This window comes from Pholis gunnellus (assembly GCF_910591455.1).
Source record: "Pholis gunnellus genome assembly, chromosome: 6".
In the NCBI taxonomy this organism is placed as follows: Eukaryota; Metazoa; Chordata; class Actinopteri; order Perciformes; family Pholidae; genus Pholis; species Pholis gunnellus.
In genome coordinates, this window is record NC_136532.1 from 26,331,619 (window position 1) to 26,350,074 (window position 18,456).

Genomic DNA, 18,456 nt, shown 5'->3' on the forward strand with positions numbered 1-18,456 from the left:
ACTACAGATCGCCTCTGGTCAAGGGAAACAAGCGTGAACAAATATTCTGTAACCGCCGGCAATTCTGTAAAGCGGTATTTCTCAGTATACACCAGGGGGCAAAACTGGACAAGTCAATAATGGAGGGTAAGAGATTCTTTTGCAACTCAAATAATCTTCTTAATAAAACAGTTGTGTTGACAGACATGAAGGGAATTCGGTTGTACACATGTGATTAAAAAGTAAAATAGACTGACTTGAAACAGGAAATCTGAACTTTTTAGCTGTGATACTCCCCCCCCCCCCTTACTGTGCTGTGATTGGCTGAATCCGTACAAATACCGCCATGCTTTAGTGCTACACTGGGTACAGGAACTGACCTGAACAAAGTTGTCACCCATCTTGTGAAAGCAATGCGCTCATGCCGTGACAAGAGTGTGTGGATGAAGCAGTCATTTGTTTAATTTTACTCATTTTAGCGGCTGGCTAGTTAGCTAGCTAGCTAGCTAGCATACAAATACCACCATGCTTCAGTGCTACACTGGGTACAGAAAATGAGCCGCACAAAGTTGTCACCCATCTGGTGATAGCAATGTGCTTTCCTATGCCGTGACAAGAGTGTGTGGATGAAGCATTAAGTTGTTTTATTTTACTCATTTACTGGCTGGCTAGTTAGCTAGCTAGCTAGTTTACTAATTCCACCATGCTTTAATGCTACGTTGGTTGCAGAAAATGAGCCGCACAAAACTCACTTATCTGGCGATAGCGATGACATTTAGCGGCTGGTTAGATAGCTAGATAGCTTGCTAGTTCCATGCTACACTGGTAACAGAAATGAAGCGCACATGGGAGAAGTTTGCCTCTGCCAGAACTCTCCTTAGGTTTAGGAAAAGATCATGTTTTTGTTAAAATAACAAACACTTTATGGCAGAAAGCCCTGAACGCAAACTTCTCCAGAGAGCAAAATGAGCCAAACCGTCGTGATTTGTACAAGCCAATCACAGCACAGTAGTACTAGCCAATCACAGCACAGTAGTACTAGCCAATCACAGCACAGTAGGACTAGCCAATCACAGCACAGTAGGGCGGGACTAGGCAGAACACTCTTGGGGGAAAAAACACTTAGATTTAAGACTTTTAAAAACGGGTGCAATGCCAATTATCGGGAACAATAGCTACATTTTAAAAATTGTATTTGTATAATCTGTCAGGACGTTAAGACTTTTTTCAGTATTTGCAGACATCTTGTTTCTAAACTGTATTAAAAGGTCTCACTGTTTTATAACCAAGAAACTAGTCTTGTAACAAAATAATAACATAAAATTCAAGGTTTTGAGCGTTTTGCTGATAAAGTGATGTTTACAGTATATTCCAAGAGCAGTGTGTGTTCCAAAAACTGCTACACAATCACTGTGGATGGTAGAAAAAAAAAAGAACGCTGAAACTTTCTTTTTGTGTGGAAAATCGGTGAGATTTTATTTGCCCTGGGCTATGAGATACAACCACAAAGACACTGTGCAAAGAAAGCAAAGATTAAGTCACACTTATGGAGAGTCGGCAAGCACATGTTACACCAAAAAATAAAAAGCGAAGATATATATCTGCATGTGCACAGTATATTGCCAAAAGAGTTCATGCTACAAATGAGATACAAACCAATAAAACGACGGCTCAAAACTAAAACAGGAACACAAACGCCTCAATCCAAATAAATCATAAATCAATACATTGTTTAAAATAAACTGGTATACTCGATGTCATTCGAGTCAAACCTTTGAAATCCCACAACACTTTTCTTTGTAATATTTTCTGTTGTTTACCGTCTTTAATAGTCTGCAAAAAGACTTGTTCCTTTACAATCTGTTTGTTTCCAGACGCTTTAAATAGCTACGATAGATGTTGGTTTTATACAACAACACAAGATGTTTCCCCCCGTGACCAGTTTCTCAATTAAAAAAAAACCCAAATCCTCTTTTCTGAGGGAGAAAATGATTACAACAAAGTCCAAAGCATCGGCTCTGATACACGACAACTGGAACACATTAGAGGAACGGATACATGAAACACATGGACTCTGAGCTAAATGATGTGCCGCCTACATGAAGTAAGGTTACATTTCTCTTAATAAAAGCGGTATTTAAAAAAAACAAAGCATCCAGCATATGGTCACCTCAAAGAATTGTGTCATCGAGCAACAACTGTCATTTTGTTGTGCTGGCTGTAACATATATATTGTGTGTGTGTATATATAGACTTAAGAAAACGGTTACACTCTGAAAAATCTCACAATTTAATGTTCGCTAAGCCCCGCCCCTCGTAGTTACTTTTGCCACGCCTTTCAAGCTTCCCACTCTCGTAGGTTACTGTCCAAATTACATCATGGGTATTTTTTTTATTTCAGACAAAAGCAGGCTTCTCATCTCTAGCTTGCAACCATCAATTTAGCTGCAATCACTCCTGAAGCTGTAGCTACAGCAGCTAGCTAATTGAGCTAACGTTAGCTCCACGAGGAGGCTCCAGCCGACTCCTTTTAAATCCAGAATCTTGCAAAGAGTTTTAAATATGCACTAAAATGACGACTAGATTACATGATGTTGGCATCCTCACCAGTGATCCATTTAGAAAACATGGAAATAATAGATTAATGACAGATATATGATGTATAAATTATAATGAAAAAGATTCAAACTGTTCTTTATTCTGTTCTAATCTAACCTCGTTTGGCTGCTTAGTTTACATACTTAACGATAAGTTTTCACCTTTAACGTAACAAGAGAAAAGGTGTTGAGAATGAGGACTAATCAATGAGTCTGACAAATACAATACACAATATTCACTATCTTGAGTTTGGCTGTTAGCCGCTAACGTTGACCTGGATGTTGATATCACCAGAGCAGCTTCCGCTGACTGGGGGAATGTTTCAGTCCTGAACTGAGCTTTTTATTTACGTATCCGATAATCGCCCCCAAAAATAATGTGACCCGGTCAGTTAATGATGTGGTTTGTGGGTCAGGATTTACTGCGGTAAACTTGTCAGCCGGACGAGCTAATGACTGCAGCTTTAGCTTGATTACAGTAAGTCGGTGAAGCTTTCAAATACTACAGTATGTGTTGTTATTGATAACAATAATACATTGTATTTGTGTGGGACAAACAAACAATGTGCTGTTAATATTAGAGCAGATAAACACGCTGTTCACTTAATGTTTGCTCTTTTATTTTTGGTTTTGTAAAGACACCAAACCCTAAGCTACGATTGGACAATCGCTGGTTGGGGGCGGGGTTTAGCAAACGGATCAATTCCTCTAACATTTGGCACTGCAACAAGGTGAAATGGTGAATCCAAAAATCAAACACTTTATTGATTGCCTTTTATTCTTTTTTCATCACCAGTGGTTCTCCAAATTATATAGATCAGCTTGTTTTCATTACACTTGTTTATTTTTATTTTGATATTAATATTTCATGTTCTAAAAGTGCAAGCAAGTACAAATCAAGCAAAAGCACGGATAGCATGACCAAATCTTTTTTTGCCTTCCATTTTTTTTTTTTTTTCATACACAATTTAAATCAGCTTGCACAGAGTTAAAAAATATACTAAAAAAATTGTCTTAAAAACAGGAATATAAGCAGATTTGTATTGCTGTAGCTTATCGATTATTAGTAATACATTTCTAAACTGGGAGGAGAAGGTGCGACAAAACACACTACAGATAAGACGAAGGGGACAAATGAATAAAAACACGGAATATGGACCTGAACAAACGGTGATGGAAGATACTGTCCTGTCTGTTTATAAGAACTATAAACGGCGTCCTCTCGTCCTCAGTCGTCGTCGCTCTTGTCTGACTGATCCTGAGGAAAGAAAGAGATAAAAGGCATTAAGAGGTTCAGAGGAAGAGGAGAGAGGAGGAAGCCGTGTGGTTGAAGGGTTATTATCTGTTGAGAGGCGGCGGCGGGTCAAAGAACCGAATATATCAACGCCGTGAAATGAGAAAGAAAAGATCTCTCTTCTTTACAGCCTCTCCTCCTCCTCACTCTGACTCTGGGCTGATGAAGAGGAGCTGTGGACTGTTTTGCCGCACTCTGGTGAAGGTCTTCATCTTGGCTGAGCCGTTTACGTTAACCTCAAACACACCCCGCAGTTTAGCATCACTGGTGGCATTAATACACAAAAACAAATGCTGAATATTGATCAAAATCTAATTGGAGGGGAGACGACGTCTGATCCCAGTAGATTTAATATCAAGATAGAATATCAAGATGTGTTTGTCCTGTTCTTCAACTGGATTCAGACTTTTACAGCTGTTCCACTGATGTTTCTTTATATATATATATATATATATATATATATATATAAGTCTTGCTGTTAGCCTTTTCCTATTTAACGTGATAACCACGTCATCGAGACGACCACGCTTGGCCGCGTTGCTCGTTGTGTGAACACAGCGTGAGAATCAAGACTCTCACTGCCAGCGACTGCTTCCGTGTCATTGCTGTGCACATGACATGAAAGAACAGTGAAAAACCATGAATACAAGGTGGTTTTTGCTTAAAATAAGTTAAAAAACATCTACCAATGGAACACTTGGTTAGATATTGTGGTGTATTTTCCGCCTACACATTAAACAGCATAAGTGTTTGAACTCATGTCCTTTGCATGGAGCAGATATATGGAGTGTAGAAGGCATGAACTCTGTCCTTTGCATGGAGCAGATATAGGGAATGTAGGAGCCAGGTCCTTAATTTATGCACCCTGATAACATGTCCAGATGTTCCTTATTATCGGAGCAGGGTGCGTGGCGGACCAGGGGCCCATGTCCGAGACATGTTTATTAGGGGTCCTAGAGCGGCCAACATGCTACGCTCCTTGTGAGTTATCTTCTCTAACCTCAGGGGATGGGCATCAGCTGGATATAAGGAGACTGAGGATTCTCCGCACTTTAGAGTCATTGTGAATTGGCTGAGACTCTCCGGTCGCGCTAGCCGGCTGTATGACATGTGTTGCTTGTTTGTAATAAACTTCATTATAATATCAAGAACAGTGTCCGCGGAGCTTCCTTCGATCATCACTTCAACATCACTGCCGCATGAAATATACCACAATATCTTGAAATCAGACGTAATATTTAGACCTTTCAAGATAAAAAGAGAAATTTAATCGAGCAGGGAAAACTCATCTTGAGCTGTATTTCACTATTATCATCACTACTATCACTATTATCTATTAGGAAGTGTTGTGACCTGTAATTCTCAAATTTCACTTTAGATATTCAAGCATGCATTTTCTAAAAACTAAATAAAGTCCCTTTATCTCACTGAGATGTTTCAATGATTGCGTAATACATCAAGTGTGAGATATATCCAACAGTAAAGTTTTGGTATTACAACAAGCACAATATCTAACAGAGCAACGGGCCTCGATGTCACCCTCGCTTCACCCTCTGCAGTAATTCACGGTTTGAAGGAGAAATGTCACGTTTGATGGAGATCAGCAGCTTCAGTAAGTGACGCGCAACATCAGTCATCTCGTCTCTCTGCAACTATTTTGACATACTTTGCATAGATGCACCAAACAGGACCTTTATATGTCAATGGAGGGGACAGGCACCCTGAGCAGTCGGGTGATTTGCTCAAGGACACCTCGGCAGAGCCCGGGAGGCGAACTGGCACCTCTCCAGCTACCGGAGCTTCTCCCATCACTGAATCTAGAGGTCGCAACCAAACACACTTGAATAGAATGTGCTGAGTGAACGAAGGAGAAGTGTAACAATGCGATAGTTTGCTTTAATCAGATGAACCTCTGTGATGTGTGGGGAGAGGCTGAAGAGGATCTATTAGCTGTTGATTATATCATAATGAGGACTAAGTGGTGGTAGCCACGGCTTTAACTTCTCATCACCGGTTTCATTGTGCTGGCAGCAAATTAGACGGTTTGAAGAGCAGAGTGATCACAAAAGAAGGTGTTTAGTACAGTTAAATAGAGTCATGACCGAGAGACGACTTCATTGTAGAATATTTAATCACGTACGACACAAAAGCTCTATTCATTCAACTATATTGTAGATTTTCAGGATGGATTTTATTTCATTTTTAGCCTCTTGATTACTTCGAGCTGAGATCATTCTGTGTCGCATGTTCTTTTACAACTCATGAAAAAGGTGTTTTTGCAAAAATAAATAAATCGTGGGCAAAGAAACTACGCTCATCTGGTGCGATGAAGTCCTCAACGCAGCGTCTGCTAATATGGCGGCTACAGTAGCTCAGAGGACAGACGTACGGCACGGAGCATTATTCAATGACGTACATTAGAAACTCTATCAAATGAACAGAAGAAGAAGAGTAGGACTGATGTAAAACAGCACATGGAGCCGTTTTCAACCACGAAATACAGATATTGATAACTTTGGTAAGAAATGTAAATATTAACATCACCACTGATGTGTTTAAGAACGAGTCGTGGACTGAAAGGAAGAAACATACGTGGATCTCAACTCGCACGCTTCAAACCTCGACTTCATCGCTCGCTGCTGTGGAACTGATGTTTGTTTCTCTTTGAATGATCAACAGCCTCGCTTGTAAAGAGCGTCTTTTGGTAGAAAGCCCAATTTCTGTGTTTCACAGTAACTTGTTGTCTTTAAATGACTCAAAGTACTTCTGCTTTCTGCTTTTTTTCTGCTGCACACAGTTTACCTGCAATCAACCGGCTGCTCCCGGCGTCCCAGGTGTGAGACAGCTGCTGATTAGACAGCTTGAAGGAAATCAGCAGGAAAAGACTTTGGATGAAACATTGTTAAACAGCCCTCAGCGTGCTATTTCTATTTATCATGTGTCTCAATGTGGTGGCCAAAAATCATGAAACTTATTTGATGGTTGTAATTTTCTTTTTCTCTCATTCGCACATTTAGAATCATACGCTGCTGAGTTTGAAATCATCCGTTTTGCTGAGTAAAAAGGTTGTTTTTTTTTGTACTAATGACGCAGCGGAAAGCAGTTTCGTCGACCTACGTTGTCATCCAGGTCTTCGTCGCTGTCGTCGTCGCTGACCACCGGCTTGGCCTTCCCTCGGCTTTGCCTCTTCTTGCCTTTGTCGTGGCTGCGCGCCTCCTTACTCAGCTTGATCTTCACCCGCACGGCCTTGGCTGCATGAATGGAGCACAAGAAGAAAGTACCAACATTGAGGGCATTCAGAACGAGGTGATGTTCTACAACACTTGGCTGTATAGGACTTGACCTCAAGCTCTGGGGAATAGTGACGTTAAGGTTGTAAAGTGAGGTCAACGAGCCGCTGTCTTCCCGCTGGAAGGACGTGCTTGTTTATTCAAAGTGTATTTATATAGAACGGTGATATATACGAAGGACATACCCACATACAGACAGACAAAGACTCCTTTCTTCAGATATTATTATTACATTCTTCAACATTTTCTTCAAAATTCTCCTTACCCTCGGCCTCTGAATCGTCCTCGTCATCCTCGTCCTCGTCGCTGTCGTCTTCGCTCTCTTCGTCCTTGGCGATCTTCTGCCTGGCACTTTTGAACACAGACTGAAGGACGATGGAGTCCTCGTATATCTGTGAAGAAAAAGAAATCAGAGACGGGATAACGGAAACGGTTCCTCGGAACAGCGCGAACGACACGTTTTACTGGGAATATGGACAAAGACGGGCGTGGGATGGTTTAATAAAAGAGACGAGATTACACATTAATTAATGGAGAGATAACCCTTTGACTACAGGGAGATGCAATTCAAAATCTATGAATAAAATATGGACTATTTCCTTAAAAAAAACAACTAATAAAACAGCTCTCCATCCAGAGAAACGTGGCTCTTAGTTCTGCTAGTGTTAAAAAGAAGAAATAAAAAGAATGAAGGACTAAGCCAAGCCTCCCCCAAAATAACAAAAGAATAGAACAGAGGAAGAGTTTATGGGTGACACGCCCTGTGCAACGGAGCTTTGATTTTGGGACTTAAATCAATCACTTGAAAGGACGACTTCAACGAACGTGTGTTCAATAAACTAGTTCATTGTTTGTCCTACAAAAGGAAAAAATAAAATAGTGAGCAGCAAAAAGGGCCAATTATCACCGTCATAAGTTCCCAGAATCCTAATTATTATCCTAATTAGTCCTTCACGTGTCTTGTTAATGTGCACTTATATAAAATAGAAGAAAGCATGTACTATAAAAGCAGGAAGCAGAGAGTGTTGCAATTATTAAAATGATTGAAAATGAATTATCTGTGGTTCAACGCGCGGTTCAACCGCCGCACAAAGAGAAAACTCAACGAGGGAAACTGACCTGTGATCCCTCCAGGTTGAAGGTCTGAGCGTTGTGACAGAGCAGCATCACGTCTCTCTCCAGGTCTCCGACTCCTCTGTATTTATGGTTCCTCACACGATCCTGTTGACAGAAACAAAAACACACACCGGCTTGATTCAAACTCGTCTCTCTCAGGTCTGTGAGCTCTCAACTGTTGTGATATTCTTACTTTCAAAAGACTGTTATGTATTTATTATCAACTTATTAACTCTTTCTCAATGACACTTGTCATGATTAGGGCTGCAACCAACCATTATTATGTACGTTAGTCTGTTAATCATTTAAAATGTACATTTTTCAAAGTTGACGTGAATATTTCTTGTTTTTTTACTAGTTCAAAATAACAAATATTTAAATTTCATAGAAAACAAGCAAAGAAGAGAAGCACCAATGTTTAGCTTCTGCTCTTTGAGCGCACCACTCATCATATTAACCGCCAGGTGAAGGTGAACACACCTTGATCTTCTTGAAGTCCACAGGTTTTCTGATCAGCTCGTAATATTCTGGGAGCTCCTTCCTGGACGGTAACTGGACGAAGACCTCGCTTAGTTGTCTCGCTGACCTGAGAACACAAAAAAAATCATTTCACGTCTTTAATGAACCTCGTTCACGAGCAGATCTCGACTCAAGAAGCTTCCCGTTAACTCTCCAGAGTTCTGTGTCCAGTTTACTTGAATATTAACAATTAAAATATTCACATTGAAGGCTTATACATTGTCACAGTGTGGCATTGATACGACCACCGGGGGGGCAACAAGGGCGGCGTGTTCAAGAAGAGCGGAACTGGTTCGTGTCTTTATTGTAAATCTGGATCATCGCTGAACCTTCTGTAGGTAACACACTGAGAACAGATAATGAGGGTAAACCTCACACAACCATACTCTAAAACTATCCTCTTAACAAGCAACCTAGAGGTGGAACAAACAAAGCACAGCTCTTCCACTTAGTATTTCTCTAAAGTCATTTTTCTCTTTCTATTTTTTGTTATTTCATGTTTTCGCTCTCGACCTTTGCACGACGTTTATCACCAAAACACCATGAAAGAACCCTTCTACTTTCTAATAAACGGTTTCTGATTGAAAATGATTCCCGTGTCTGTTTGCATCCATAATGTCTTGTTTTGTTTACAGGAAGATGATGAAGATCAGCACAGAATACAAAACACCCTTTCAGTGATACATAGAGTGTGACTTTGGTGTTTTCCGTTTGGATTCACGAAAGTCTCACAATAACACAAACTAACTAACCGATCGAGGAAGCGGTTGATCAGACACTTTCCTGTGCTGTTGAGGTCAAATCACCTCCTGTGTAAAGCCCGGCGTCATGGCAACAAGGACCTCTGGGAACAGACGCAAATAGTTGACTTTCGTGGAAGACGCCGGCATGAACGGAAATGTGACCATGAAGGCTTCGGTTTCTCCCAAACGCTCGTGCGAGACGGTCAAAACAACTGATGGTTTCAAAACAGCATCAACGCGCGCGCGCGTGTGCGTGCGTGCGTGCGTGCGTGCGTGCGTGCGTGCGTGCGTGCGTGTGTGTAACAAACTGTGTTTGTAGGAGGAAATGGAGACTGCTGAGAACGTTTATTAACTTCCAGGAAGTTCCAAATGCATTTTTAGAGGTTTTGGAGCATTTTAAATTTGTGGGAGTAGAAGTTGCGATGCTCTGTGATGAGGAGAGATTTTGACTTCAGTGCATATTTAAATAAAAGGGGAAACACAAACGCACACGCTGTTTCAAGCACGGGGGGTGAATATCACAGAGACACACATACTTAGGATTTTTGCACATGGGCAAAAAAAAAAATGCAGACTCAACAGGACAGACCACACAAATACACTCACGCTCTAAGTGACTGAAAGAATGTTTATCAAAGACATGACTTCACGTCTGCTCACTTTCACCCTGCAGACCCGAGAGAGACCATCTCAACTTTCCATTAGCAAATAAAAGCTAGACGGAGGTACTTTATTTGAACTTAAAAAGTAAAAATTCTGTAGAGATGCACCACAACAGGAATTACAGAGGATCTATGTTACGTTTCTACCGCATACATATGTTAAATAACACAAACCGAAGCCTCTAAAGTGAGTTTATATGCTGATTCAGGTGCACAGGAGCTGCAGTCTAGCCCCCATTAAAACAACTGGCAGCAACAGGGGGCGACAGCGCCTCCTGCTGGCTGCTCTCTACACTGTCTCCTGCTGTCTGTCGATGGATCCGGTTGAACGGAACACGTTCACACTGACAGAGAAGGCGGAGATGTTTGGGTGGTTAATCACGGTCGACAGTCGCCCACTCAGACAGATGAAGGTAGTCAGTAAATGTTGGAAGTTATTCTAGTCCTGAAAACACGTTTCTGGGACTTTGTGAAGAAGTAACGTCACACTGACAGACGCGGTGCAGTAGACATGAAAGTGCTGCGTGGGTTAGCTAATGAAGTCCAGCAGAAATGACTTTAGATTATGATTTAAATGGTGAAACTCTTTGATTTGTTGCAACGTTATCTGAGGAAATACATCATTTAATAAAAATGTGGAACACGCGATACCGAAGGTGGAATTTCAGACGGTAAACGTGCGCAGCAAGAAGCCGCTCACGCGGTAAACATGAGGTTTTAATGGAGATTTATGGAAGTGCTTCAAAGGCTTTTCATGTTTTTATTCCAAAAGTGTCTGATAACAGCACAACAAAGAACACGTCGGACACCATCACAGCCTGCCAGCGTAATTAGTCTGTGAGGACGTAGATTTGACACCTAACAGGATGTGGAGGGTGCATTTATTTGTCTCAAGCATCAGCCGTTACAACCCTTGTTTTAGAGGAACACAGCTAACAAAGTGTCAAACACTCCTCCGTCGTAAACACATTTGAGTGCATTCAACGTAGCAGGAGATCCGGTGTCTGTAGTTGGTGGTGTTGTTGAACTACAGTGAGTTCTACCTAGTTTCTACACTACTCCACTTACATATATTTGGAGTGGACAAATTGTTTGTACCTCTGAATCACAGCAAACACATCCGGGATTGTTTGTGTGCCTACCCGTCTCTGTAGTTGATGACTGTATCGATGATGCTGTTCATCTGCTTGGTGAGTTTGGTGGGGTTGGGGGAGTGTTTATCAGCCGGTGGACGTCCGCGTTTCTTCTTGGCCTTGGAGGAGCCTCCGTCCTCTCTGCTGGAAGAGTCCTTGTCCTGGCGTCTCTTGCGTTTGCGCTTTTTCAGCCGGATCTCCTCCTCCATCTCTTCCAGGTTCCCATCCTCAACGGCCTGGAGACGGAAAAAGAGCGAAGACAGAGTTAATGCTGAGTCACTTCAAGCTTTTTATTCGTCAGAAGCCTCCAGGTCTCTACACATTTCCCTTCTTTTAATGGAGCCTCTCTGAACTACAGCGAGAGCTTCCAACACACTGTTGCCTCCGTCTCAAAGTTCTTTGTTCTGTTCTGAGCCACAGTCAATAAAATGGATCTGCCTGAGAAGTCTCTGTGGGGGAGAGCGTCACTGTGTATTTGGTGTTGAGTGACTGTGAGCCGTTAGCTTCAGGCTAAACTCAACCGTTGCATTAAATCCAGTTACGGTCGAGGCCCGATCTGCTAACTGGAAATAAATATTTATTTTTTTCTCGGATCTCAAATTGTCAATTTGCATGCCAGTGATGGAATATAACCAAGTATATTTACTCGTACTTTGAAGTTTACTTGAGCATTTGCATTTTAAACTACTTAATACTTGGGATTGAGGCTGAGAGCCACAGACGAGGTCGGGAACTCTTCGGGATAATTTTGGATAAAAACATTAAATGTCATAGATCGATATTATATTATATTATATTATATATATATACTCAGTCTTTACCCGCAGCCACTGTTTTTCAGTCAGCGCGTCACTGTAGTCGACGTCCCGGCGACAGCGCGATCCTCGGCCGAACATCTTCTCCGACTCCTCTTCGTACGTGAGCCGCTCGACCTCGGCTTCGTCTCTGATGATCCAAGAAGGCAACTCGTCCTCCTCCATGAGACGAGGCTTACGCTTTGGGTTCCTGGCGTCCTCGCGGCGTCGGTCCATGTCCATGCGCTACAGAAGAGGAAAGGACACATTCGGTCAAACAGCAGATGGTGACGCGAGTCAATTTTGTCGGATAGAAACATGTTTTTTGTAAATTATTACATCTAGCCTTTTCCTCTACCTTTTTACTTTTGGACTTTACAATCCGCTGGAATAATTGGAAATGTTTGTATCACACGAGTCAGAAACAATCCTACGCAGTAATGATGTGCGGGGTCGAGGTTATTTATACCCGCACCCACCCGACCCGTTATGAGAGCCAATCATTAGTGCGTTCACTAACCACCAGAACGCGACCCGCAAACCTCAAACGTCATGTATTTTGTCACGTAACTTGTGTGATGTACTTACGGCTCTTCCGGGGTTATTTGAACCCAAACGACAATATTTTCCTAAACTCAACTAAGTAGTTTCCTGTGAAGACAGAAGCTTACTTAAAAAAAAAGACGGTGTGCATTGACACGTGTTGCTGACTTTTGTAGTAAAACTGCTTGAAAAACGAGGAGTAACTGTTTCGTAAGATATCATACGAACCGTTGTACGAGGATACGTTGCTTGGTGCCAACTCTACCCTCCGGCTTGTTATCCAGAGGCTCATGAATAGCTGTATATGTCACTATGGAGCTAGCCAATACGTGCAAATACGACACGAAAGACGTGGCGACATCACCAGGAACAAGCTTTTGTCAAGAAATGTAGTTTTTTGATTTCTAACTTCAGCCGGTGTTCAGCAAACTAGTCGTCGCTCCGAGAGGCAGAACTGCCGTGTAGACTGTGTGTGCTGACAGTGACATTGTGACTGTGACCCCTGTTTTAATGGCAATTAAGTCATTTACTATGCAAGAGGAAGCGTCTGGGGGGACAGTTGCTTCCGGATCTGAAGGTGCTTTGAACAAATGATGACATTTAAATTGACTAATGGTCTCGACGTGACGGACAACCTGTACTTATTTCGGGAGGTAAATGTCAGAGAACAAGCTTCTCCTCTGAATTACAAAGTTTCATTCTGCAATTTAAAACGTCGATTAGAAAAAGATGTGCTTGTCTTACCATGAAGAGCTCAAACTCATCTTCATTGCGGGCGATCATCTGGTTGAGGGTTTCGTCGTCGGGGATCTCGTCTTCTTCCTGGAGTAACATTTGGAAAAACAAGTTTTTAACTGTTTCAGCAAAACAGTTCAAAACTAATTGCTCACGAACGGCTTACAGATTTCGTCAAATACTAATTAAAAAGCTGCGATTGCATTACAAAACATGCAATATTAAAAAGTGAAGGTTCGCTGATCATATCTAAAGAGCTGTCTCTGCAATAACTCGATCAAAAGCTGCATGCATAATTTAACTTGAGGGAGAAAAATCCATTTAGGGCTTCATACATTTTTTATAGAAACATATCTGATCAAACTCAAACACCTCGTCTTTCTCCTAAAGTGAATAACAAATCCTAATTAAGCTGAACACAGGTGACGGACTCACACCGCACCTCATTCTGCTCCTCGGTCTCCAAAATGGCCTGCAGGAAGGCGTGGCGCTCGTGGCCCGAGGACTTCTGGTCGAACATGCCCGCCTGGATGACCTTCTGATCCACGTTGAGTTTGTATTTGGCGGCTGCCAAGATCTTCTCCTCCACGCTGTTGACGGTGCAGAGACGGAGCACGCGCACCTCGTTCTGCTGACCGATGCGGTGAGCCCGGTCCTGAGCCTGGAGGTCCTGGAGTCAGCAAAAGAGAAAAGAGAGATCATTTCAGTTGCCTTAAAGTAAAAGGAGGAAAGATAAAAACAACAAGACTAACAACAAGACTGACACACGTTCCAGGTTATAATGATATATAATCTACTGGCGGACGTACCTGGTGTGGGTTCCAGTCACTGTCAAAGATGACGACCGTGTCTGCAGCCTGCAGGTTGAGGCCGAGGCCGCCGGCTCTGGTGCTGAGCAGGAAGATGAAGTACTGAGATCCCTCCTCGTTAAACTTCTTCAGCAGCATTGCTCGGTCGTCAGCCTTGGTGGATCCTGAAACACCAAAGCGCGATCGTTTTGAATGTGAAGTTACCTTTGAAAAGAGTTGCTTGAAGTTCTTCTTTTGATGTAAGGTTATTTGAAAAGTGGAAAGGTCTCCGGTATACTGTGCCTCGTCGCTGATCGATTTAAACTGTTTCAGAGGTTCTCTGAAAAGGCCGTGCAGTGACTCTAATTAAGCAGGTTTCAAAATGTGATGAACGCATCTATCAACCAGTTTATCATTCGGATGAAAGTCCCAGTGAAACGGAAGTTAGAGCGGCTTTAGCTTCTGTGCTGTGACATATTTCACAGGGAAACGGAATATTTGAGCGTAGCAAAAGGGTTTTAAATAAAATTCTTCGTATTTGACTGGAGCGCTAAAACGTAGGCGATCTTCTGGTGTGTGTTCATGAATTGGCCGATTATCCACCTCTTCATCTGGCATCGTCTGAAGACAGAAGTTCAGCTGCATGTACTGTCTGTGCTGCAGTGACCAGGTGGAAACCTCCGGTTATGAAGCCAATGAGGGTCTTAAACCTGCATTCTCTCTAGTGTCCACCAGGGGGCGACTCCTCTGGTTGTATAGAAGTCTATGAGAAAATGACTCTACTTCTCTCTTGATTTATTACCTCAGTAAACATTGTAAACATGAGTTTATGGTCTCAATCTCTAGTTTCAAGTCTTCTTCAATACAGCATGATGTTCATTTAGTAAATGATGGTCCATTTAGAGTCACACAGACCATAAAGCAGGGGATGCTTTAGGGGCGGGGCTACACAGTGATTGACAGGTCTCTACCAGAGCAGTATACAGCGTCTCTACGTCACTCCTCCTCAGTCCAAATATGGTCACTTCCTGTTCACTGGTTGCAAAATTCCAAGATGGCGACGTCCGACACGCCAAACTTAGAGAGCACCGTCGTTTTTAAATCCGGACCAACGCATGATGTTTTACGATTATCAACACACGTATTTCTGTAAGTAGTAGTCACTTAAAATCTCTAAATGTTTCCTCGCCCGAATGTTAACGTTGTTTTTCGGCCATTTTACATTTACTAATTTACTACTAGTGGGAGAAAAAAAACTGGCTCAAACTAACGTTAAAGACAGGCGTATCGTTTGAATTGTGTGTTTTCATGCAAATAACCACGACAGATGACTACAACAAAGTGAGGATAACATTTACAATATTTGACTTCGGAGTGGTTGAAATGATTTTCTGGCTTTATTAAGATGTAAACCACCTGTAGGCTTGATGATGATAGAATTCTCAAACGTAACAAGAGGTGCGAGCTTACCGTCGAGACGTAGGTATTGAAAGTTGCGGTAGCCGAAGTAGTCCTCCATGATCGTCATGAGAGTGGTCATCTGGCAGAACAGCAGGACTCTGTGGTTGGTCGCGTGCAGCTTCGGCAGGATGCGATCCAGGAGCTCAAACTTCCCCGAGGCTCGATACAGATCCAGTCTGGGTGGAGGTAACACAGCAAAAGATGTAACGTAGATCACCATTACCTACATATTCATTATTAAAGTCTCCAGTCAGGCTAGCAGCTCTGTGAGGCTTCACTATGATTCACATCAGCATGCTATCAAGTACTTTAAGTACATGTTGATGTGTAATACTTGAATGCGGGGCTTTTACTTGTAACAGAGTATTTCTACTCCGTGGTATTTCTTCTTCTATTTAAGTAAAAGATCTGAGTAACTCTTCTGTGTGCTGCTGCCTTTAATTACATCAAACAATGATCCATATCTTACACTGCACTTTAGTTTTAGTCGAGTTTTTTGTACCGGTCTCATCCTGTTTCAGGTTGTTTGAATTTGCTATTCTTTTGGCTCTTTAATGACTGAATTTAATTATATTTGAGTGTCCTTTTGTGGTGTCCATGTGTGGGTTTATATGTGATAGCACACACACACACACGCCCACACACACACACACACACACACTACACGAGAGCGACGTAATGCTGCGTTACACACTTCTGTGAGTCCTGTAACGAGCGTGTAGGAACAAAGAAATCTTGCTGGCTGCAGCAGCAAAACATTGGAGAGTTAAAACGCAAAAAAAAAACAACTTCCAACTATTTTTCTCTCATTCATCATGAAATGCTTTGAGGTGACGCAAGATATGTTATTGATTTGAATTAATGTGAATTCTCTTGTTTAAATTCGCTGCACGTTTTGTGGAACGGTTCTGTGCTGAGATGTCTTCTGCTTGTCACCACATGTGCTGTAAACGAAGCTGCTGCCATAAATAATTGCCGTATTTTGCCAAATACCAGTAAGAATTAAAGCGATTTATTAATTATCCGACACACTGACTTTGCTCAATTGAAGTACGATGTGTTCTCGTATTGAGTGTTGAATTACTGAACCTATTCAACAAGCTTCACACATCAGAGTCAGAGGGAAAAACCTTGACAAAGACGCTGCACACAACGTCAACCCGTCTGTTCGTGACTGTGAATGAATAGATGTGAGAGTACGGCTGGCTTTCTATAAACGATCTCGACGACGTGCAGAACGATGTAGAAAAGTGAAAACATAAATGGAAGCCTCAACTTTTTCTGTCAAAAGCTGGCTCTTATCGATGCCACAATCATACGGTACTATAAGACCGTGTTTACCTGATCTGACCCCTTCTATTTAGCATTTATAAGCAGTATTTAAACATGTAATACTTACACACTATATAACACAGTATAATGAAGTTGAAGGCAGATATTTATGTTGATTATTAATGTATTTATCCACAACTAGATCCTTCTGTGGGCAGCTGTTAGTAAAGGCTGGTTACAAACAGATAACTATGGAAGCCCATTACCAGCAGCAAAATAAAATAAAAAATCCACCCAAAAAAAAAAAAAAATTTATAATATCCACCCAAAAAATAAATAATATATATATCCACCCAGAAAAAAAAAAAAGATTATGTTTTTTTTTTTGTAGCCGGAAAAAAGTAAAAAGTCTTTCCATGAAAACGACATGCAATTCTACATATTAATACTTATGATATATAACATCTAACATTTACAAAAGTCACCAGTAATAGTTACCTTGTGTAGAATTGCATGTTGTATTTTGTCCGGCAAAAAAAAACATCATAATCTTTTTTTTTTAACTTTTTTCCGGAACAAATACGACATGCAAAAAAAAAAAAAAAAACATAATCTTTTATTTTTTTTCTGGGTGGATATATATATATAATTGGATTTTATTTTATTTTTTTCGGGTGGATTTTTTATTTTATTTTGCTGGCGGGAATGGGCTTCCAAAGCTAAACATACTAAAACATTGTAATAATATAAAATATTTCTTCATTGGGGAAGTAATTGTTGAAAAAGACTGTACAATAATAAACACTTAAAAATGTACTTTGCCAGTGATTTTTAAACTAGTTCTTAGACGTTGTATGGTGCTCATGAATGCTAAATAGTATATATGTATGTATAATAGTGCATAACACGTCTTCAAAGGCAGGATTGTGTCACTTCCAACAGGTGGAAGAAATACACTAAAATGAGGTGTGTGTGATGGGGGCGTTTATTTTTGTCAGACTTACCCACTGATGACGCCGTTTGGAAAGCCCAAGTGCTCAGCAAAAGATTCCTACAACAGAAAGCATGTTTAACTGGTTTAACACAGACGTGCACAAGAGGAGAGCGGCGTCATATTTTCCTGTGTTCAGGATCCAGAAGCTTTTAATGAGCCGGTGGTCGGGGCTCTCGGTGTGGGCAGCACTCACCTCAATGTGCTGGAACATGTACGGATGGTTGCAGATCTTCTTCAGCTGCATGATGGTGTTCATCAGGGTCTTTGATCCTCCTTTGCCCTGCAGACGTTGAACGGCAGATCAAAACAACGATACTTGTCTTTATGCGAGGGATTGATTTTGACCACTTTGGAGGGGGGGCGGCAGCGGAAACAAGTTGTGAACACAGACGCCTCTTAAAAATGTTGGAAACATCACACATGGGTTATCGAGTTGTGTGACCGGGTGGTATTTCTTTGCCAGACTACAGCGAATGTGCGTTGGCATGTTCCATTCACATAAAACGGTGATTGTGTCGATATTTATTGAGGAACAC

The 18,456-nt window shown here is 41.5% G+C and overlaps 1 protein-coding gene across 3 annotated transcripts in view; it reads right to left on the minus strand.

The window, feature by feature from the left end:
- Positions 1–1,441: 1,441 nt before the first annotated feature.
- Positions 1,442–18,456, minus strand: part of smarca2 (SWI/SNF related BAF chromatin remodeling complex subunit ATPase 2) — a 43,805-nt gene continuing 26,790 nt past the window's right edge. For all 3 annotated transcript variants that reach the window (XM_079161103.1, XM_079161101.1, XM_079161102.1), the window contains 13 exons: positions 18,114–18,200; positions 17,931–17,977; positions 15,664–15,830; positions 14,215–14,378; positions 13,848–14,075; positions 13,415–13,492; positions 12,155–12,373; positions 11,343–11,569; positions 8,757–8,862; positions 8,280–8,381; positions 7,426–7,552; positions 6,988–7,121; positions 1,442–3,834 (listed from right to left, as the gene is read on the minus strand). In XM_079161103.1, the coding sequence (XP_079017229.1) occupies positions 3,805–3,834; positions 6,988–7,121; positions 7,426–7,552; positions 8,280–8,381; positions 8,757–8,862; positions 11,343–11,569; positions 12,155–12,373; positions 13,415–13,492; positions 13,848–14,075; positions 14,215–14,378; positions 15,664–15,830; positions 17,931–17,977; positions 18,114–18,200 (1,716 nt within the window). In that variant the 3' untranslated portion in view covers positions 1,442–3,804. The remainder of the gene's footprint in view (positions 3,835–6,987; positions 7,122–7,425; positions 7,553–8,279; positions 8,382–8,756; positions 8,863–11,342; positions 11,570–12,154; positions 12,374–13,414; positions 13,493–13,847; positions 14,076–14,214; positions 14,379–15,663; positions 15,831–17,930; positions 17,978–18,113; positions 18,201–18,456) is intronic.